The sequence below is a fragment of the Salvelinus namaycush genome, chromosome 15 (assembly GCF_016432855.1).
Source record: "Salvelinus namaycush isolate Seneca chromosome 15, SaNama_1.0, whole genome shotgun sequence".
In the NCBI taxonomy this organism is placed as follows: domain Eukaryota; kingdom Metazoa; phylum Chordata; class Actinopteri; order Salmoniformes; family Salmonidae; genus Salvelinus; species Salvelinus namaycush.
In genome coordinates, this window is record NC_052321.1 from 24,042,849 (window position 1) to 24,048,848 (window position 6,000).

Consider the following 6,000-nt stretch of genomic DNA (forward strand, 5'->3'; position numbering starts at 1 on the left):
AGCCGTGGAATCACTTCACACAGTATGCTGAATGAACTGTTTCATTTAATACCAGTGACACCATCAAATGGTCACGTTTCAATATGAATGGCAGTGCACAGTCAGGTGTCACATAATGAAAGTCTAATGACAACTTAGACTTAATGTACCTAATAACAGTAAGTCCATGATTAAAATGACTAGATTCCATTAGCATCTCTCCCAGCATGCTAACGGTCATTCAGTTTCTCATAAGACAAAGAATGCCATTTGAAATTCATGGAGACCCATTCAAGAACCTTTTAGCAAAATCTTCAACTTCAAACCTCAGCAACAGCATCTTTTATTTAAAGCAGAAGGCGTTTGAGGGACATCGAACTGTTTTGCTATGAACCCAAAGTAACATTAAAAAACAAGTAGACAACGACACTGAGGGGCAGAATGACATCAGCTGTTCATTTGCCGCCTCTTCCTGGACATCAGCTCCCCAAAGAACTGGTGGATGGCCTCTGCTGTGACAACCTGAGGGAGAGGGGAGGAGTGGTTCAATGGGGATTAGAGGTGAATGACCACAGTGCTTTTCAGCTATTGTTTAGACACAAGCAGATCAATGACAATCAAGTGCTGACGTGACAAGTAACCTATGGACTGCTGCTCATATTGGTTTCCTATGCTGTGTTCATGTGCTCTCATAATTATTGGAAACATTCTGGAATTACCACCAGACATTTTGTCTTCAGTAAACAAACATACAGCTCCTCACCTTTCCTTCATCAGCTATCTGCCGTAGGAACGTCATCAGTTCAGTCTGCATCTCATTGAACTCTGAAAGAAGGAACATTTTACTTCATCAACCCAGTTCATCAAATGGTAAGAAACCCACGTGTTAGGTTTCATCTACGGTTAATAACTGCCAAACAACCCGTGTTAGGTTTCATCTACAGTTAATAACTGCCAAACAAGGGAATGAAAAAGACAGTCCCCATCCTTACGGTAAACAATCTCCAGTTGCTGCACGCGGTCCAGAGTACTCAGGCTTGACATGAGCAGACTGTCAAGACTAGCAGGTCCTTGCTCTACAGTGCCTCTGTTCTCATAGGCCAGGACAGTGTCTGACTCATCCAGCAGGAACTGCACTCCCGCATCGACGTATGCCCTCTGAGCAGAAACACCAAACATACAATGGAAACAGCTCTCTACCTTTATCCAATCTAAAAGGGCTGACACTACAATGTGCTGAATGACCAGTAAAGTCTATACAGCAATCTATTTGTTCCACATCAAATAGCTAAAAACAACACATTTGCTGCACTGATTTCAAGCACAGTCATGGCAAAATACACAATCTCAAGAGAGAAGAATCTTTAGTGATCCACCTTGCAGCTGACGCAGGTGCACAGCTTGGCTCTCCAGTGGTAAGGCCAGAACACAGCCCCTTCCCTAGCTCTCTCCAGACCTTGTGTCTTCAGGTCCCTCAGCCTGCAGTACACAGTCTTATCCTGGCTCTTCACAGGAAGGCCTGTCATCTCCTGGTGAGTCCGTTTGTAGACAGACCTCCCATTCGTAGCCTGCTTCTGGACACAAGACAGCAAGGGAGGAAACATGCATTATATTTTAGGCTTTTCAGGATTGTGTTAGTGGAGAACGAAGAGGAAGAGGGACCGATCCCATAATCCAGGGGGCTTGTTTCAAATTATTATATATATATTTTTAAATACAACATCCCACGGAAGCGACACACACAAGCTCTCTAATAGGACACAATGAGAGGGTGGGCTGATGAAATCAGTCTTGTATACAGTAAACTGAACTGTGAAGCCTGGCCAAGCCAGTCCCCAGAGCAGGGGAATCTGTGTCCCATGGATAATTTCTTCCTTAATTACCCAAAGGAGAGGGCAGCACAACAGGAACAGGAGTCCACTGTTTGCATCCGCACAATACATTACCCTCCACTGCCATCTGCTGGGAGTCAGGTGACACGCACCGCAAATCACACCAAATAGCTGAGTGTATTTTTATTTAACTAGTCAAGTCAGTTAAGAACAAATTCTTATTTTACAATGACAGTCTACCCTGGCCAAACCTCCCCTAAAGCGGACGACACTGGGCCAATTGTGCGCCGCCGTATGGGACTCCCGATCACGGCCGGTTGTGATACAGCCCGGGATCAATCCAGGGTCTGTGGTGACACCTCTAGCACTGAGATGCAGTGCCTTAGACCGCTGCGCCACTTGGGAGCCGAATGACTCATGAAGAATGTATGAATTGGTTTAGCAGGCAGTATTAACCAAATGTCTGCTTAAGTATAGATGTGTGTTTATGTCTGCCTTCAATGAAAACACAGCCAAGAGTTCCTCTCCTCACCCTGATGTCATTCCCAGTTGCTTGATGCAAGTGGTGAGTCCATGCACTTAGCAGTCTAGGTTTCAAACGCAATTGTAAAAGTCAAAGCTTGGCTCTCCTTACCTTCTCCTGACAGCTGGGGTTGGTAGAGGACCCCTCGCCCCCGTTCTTACAGGGCTCATCCCTCCTCTTGTCCTCTGGCTCCTTATCTTCCTCCTTGTTGACTTCAAACTCCCCTTTACAGGGGCTCACTTTGACCATGGGAGGTTCTTGAAAAACAACAATATACATTGCTATTGTTTTAACTGCAGAATGTACATAAAGGGTATGACATTGTATAGTGATCAGGTTTAATTCATCGTCACTGTCTGTGCACTAAAAACCTAGCCCAAATTACCTCTAGATGAAGAAGACTGACATCTTCCATCTTTAACTAGTTCAAAAAAAAAAGTGGAAAAATATGAATTTTCATAAGTAGTATGGGGTGGGTAATAACCCAAGCCCAGAGCTCTGGATCCCTAGCTCTCGCTCTTTGTTGGTCGGAGGAATAACACACCTGCAATGTGGGTGGCGTATGTCCAGAGGAAGGGGGCTTTGTTCATGCAGGTCTCACAAACCATCTCCTGCAGCTCCTCAGAGTCTTCCACCGTACAACCCAGGTGCTGTCACAGAGAAGGACCACATGGTCAAGGAGAAGTAATCATTCCGGTCTTTGTATCAAAACCATTATCCCAGCTAACATAGTTTAAATCTCAAAATGCACCTGAAAACAATCATGATGTTGCCCCTTGATACATACCCTGGGATGATACCAGTCCTCACAGATGATGCACTGAATCATATCCTCATTAACCTTATGGGGTGGGAGGAAGCATGAGAGGGTGTTTTTGCTATGAGGAATGACATATCCATCATTCTTTCAACAACACAAACTGAATCCTAGAGACCTAGCATATCAACAAAGCCTATGATTCAGACAGAACTAAAACATGTATTCATTCATCAATAGCAAAATGTGAAGGGATGGAGAAAGGGAAGGATGCGTAATGCTGGAATTAAATCCATACCTGATCTTCAGCAGTGTCTGGGTAAGGTCTGTCACAGGTACAGTAACAGCCATGGAAGTTGTGATTGTAATGATTTTTTGCGTTATGTCGGTCTTTGCCCTGCAAAGAGAAAAGGAACAATGGAAATCAGGCATCAATGTTTTCAGCTGTCAGGATGACATGACTGAGAGGTAGATAGGACATTAGGACACTTACAGGACTCAGCTGGCACCTAAACACGCCAAACTTGCTGTTTCCACAATCACAGCGGAAATTCCTACATGCAAACAAATAGATGCAAATAAGCAATGTCAAGACCTCAACAAGTACTACAATGGGTATGGAAATGTAAACAGCTACCTAAACCTTAGTGTTGTTTGTACTCCTGGAATTTGTGAATGTCCCTTTACATCAGGTTCATACCTTTTTGTGTAGAGCTCAAATATGTCATGCCCATCATGGCAATGGTTGGTGCAGGCAAGGCAGAGCCCAGCAGGTTCTACCCCCCTGGGTGTGCAAGTGTTGCAGGCAAAAACAGCCTGTCTCTTCACGTATCCCTGTAACACAATAGAATAGATATTATATTTAGTCACATGCACAGGGTCACAGATATAATTGCTGTGTACGGTGAAACACTTAAGCTCCGAGCTCCAATTGTGCAGGTGTGAATTAAATAATAATACAAAATAAAATAAATGTATACATATTTACAACTGTGACAATGATAAATATAAATGTCCATTGTGGTGTGGTGTGGGCAGGGTAATTGTCTGTTTAGGGTGGGGGAAGAAAATAAAATGGAGGGGGCAGGAGGAGTAGGTAGCTGACTGGGGAGGTAGAAGTTGTTTGCCAGTCTGTTAGTTTTAGCCACAATGCTCCTGTACTGCTTGCTTCTAAATCGGGGAGAACAGGTTGTGGCTCGGTTGGTTGATGTCCCTGATGACATATTGTATGTAGTAACATAAAGAAGACACAAAAGGCCACACTGAATCTGGGGTCAGTGGCAATTCTCTGGATGTGGCGATACAGATGTGGGCAGGCAGCATCTTTACCTGGGGATAGGAACAATTCTCTGGATCACTTCCAGCCAACACAGCATAAGCCTCTTGCAGCTCCTCGTCTTCCAGTATGTCCTGTATGGTCACAGTGCGCTCCTCGTTCACCGACATCCTTGGAACAAAATAAACACCCACTCAAATGTATGGATGTACATATGCACACAACTACATTCTTCGGTCAGGGACCACGTGGGGGGAGTAATGATAACAACACTACGGCCAAAGTCAAACAATGTAGTGTAAGTACATTTTAATTCTGCCACATTTGTAGCCATCTCACCTCGACCGATTGCAACAAAATTATTTCCAACTGTCTGCTGGCATATTGAAAACATTCCGTCAGACAAGCTAGCTAACAACAGATTATGCCAGCTAACGTTCAATATTTCGACTAGAAGCATGCTTCGTTGTCATCTTTATAGTAGTACTTGCGGATAACTATTTTAATTATATAGCTAATTACTTGCAAGTAGCCTTACCTGGTGAGCGAAATGGCTAGTCAGACACTTGCGAGTCTGCGACAGAACAAAGATTTTTCAGGCTGTATTGTGACTGCGACTTTGGCCAAGTGAAGTCACGCAATTGTGACGTCGATGAGAAACGTAATTATTTTCTATCAAATCAAATCAAACTTTATTTGTCACATGCGCCGAATACAACAACTGTAGACCTTACTCACAAGCCCTTAACCACCAGTGCAGTTCAAGAAGAGTTAATAAAATATTTACAAGATAATAAAAAGTAACACAATAACATAACAATAACGAGGCTATATACAGGGGGTACCTGTACCGAGTCAGTGTGCGGGGTACAGGTTAGAGGTAATTTGTACATGTAGGTAGGGGTGAAGTGACTGTTCATAGATAATAAACAGCGAGTAGAAGCAGTGTACAAAACAAATGGGGGGGGGGGGGGGGGGTCAATGTAATAGTCTGATGGACATTTGATTAGTTGTTCAGCAGTCTTATGGTAGAAGCTGTTAAGGAGCCTTTAGGACATATGACTATGGTGGCTGGAGTCTTTGACAATTTTTAGGGCCTTCCTCTGACACCGCCTTATATAGAGGTCCTGGATGGCAGGAAGCTTGGCCCCAGTGATGTACTGGGCCGTACGCACTACCCTCTGTAGTGCCTAACGGTCAGAGGCCGAGCAGTTGCCATACCAGGCATTGATGCAACCCGTCAGGATGCTCTCGATTGTGCAGCTGTAGAACCTTTTGAGGATCTGAGGACCCATGCCAAATCTTTTCAGTCTCCTGAGGGGGAATAGGCTTTGTCGTGCCCTCTTCACAACTGTCTTAGTGTGTTTGGACCATGATAGTCTGTTGGTGATGTTGACACCAAGGAACTTGAAGCTCTCAACCTATTCCACTACAGCCCCATCGATGAGAATGGGGGCGTGCTCGATCCTCCTTTTCCTGTAGTCCACAAGCATCTCCTTTGTCCAGACCACATTGAGGGAGAGGTTGTTGTCCCTGCACCACACGACCAGGTCTCTGACCTCCTCCCTATAGGCTGTCTCATCGTTGTCGGTGATCAGGCCTACCACTGTTGTGTCATCGGCAAACGTGATGA

At 44.5% G+C, this 6,000-nt stretch overlaps 1 protein-coding gene across 1 annotated transcript; it reads right to left on the reverse strand.

Annotated features, from left to right (window-relative positions):
• Nucleotides 1-426: 426 nt before the first annotated feature.
• On the reverse strand, nucleotides 427-4,537 carry LOC120060005 (putative E3 ubiquitin-protein ligase UBR7). Its single transcript, XM_039009079.1, has 11 exons — nucleotides 4,421-4,537; nucleotides 3,792-3,925; nucleotides 3,585-3,645; nucleotides 3,390-3,488; nucleotides 3,122-3,175; nucleotides 2,879-2,984; nucleotides 2,446-2,591; nucleotides 1,356-1,553; nucleotides 972-1,137; nucleotides 743-804; nucleotides 427-501 (listed from the first exon to the last, which is right to left on the reverse strand). Exons 1-11 carry the CDS (start codon nucleotides 4,535-4,537, stop codon nucleotides 427-429), a joined length of 1,218 nt encoding a protein of 405 aa, XP_038865007.1.
• Nucleotides 4,538-6,000: the final 1,463 nt, after the last annotated feature.

Coding starts and splice junctions, on each gene's coding strand:
- LOC120060005 (XM_039009079.1), bottom strand. CDS start 4,537: ATGTCGGTGAACGAGGAGCGCACTGTGACCATACAGGACATACTGGAA. Junction 3,926..4,420: donor AGAATTGTTCCTATCCCCAG/GTAAAGATGCTG, acceptor ATTGTGTTACAG/GGATACGTGAAGAGACAGGC. Junction 1,138..1,355: donor GCACCTGCGTCAGCTGCAAG/GTGGATCACTAA, acceptor GTTTCTGCTCAG/AGGGCATACGTCGATGCGGG.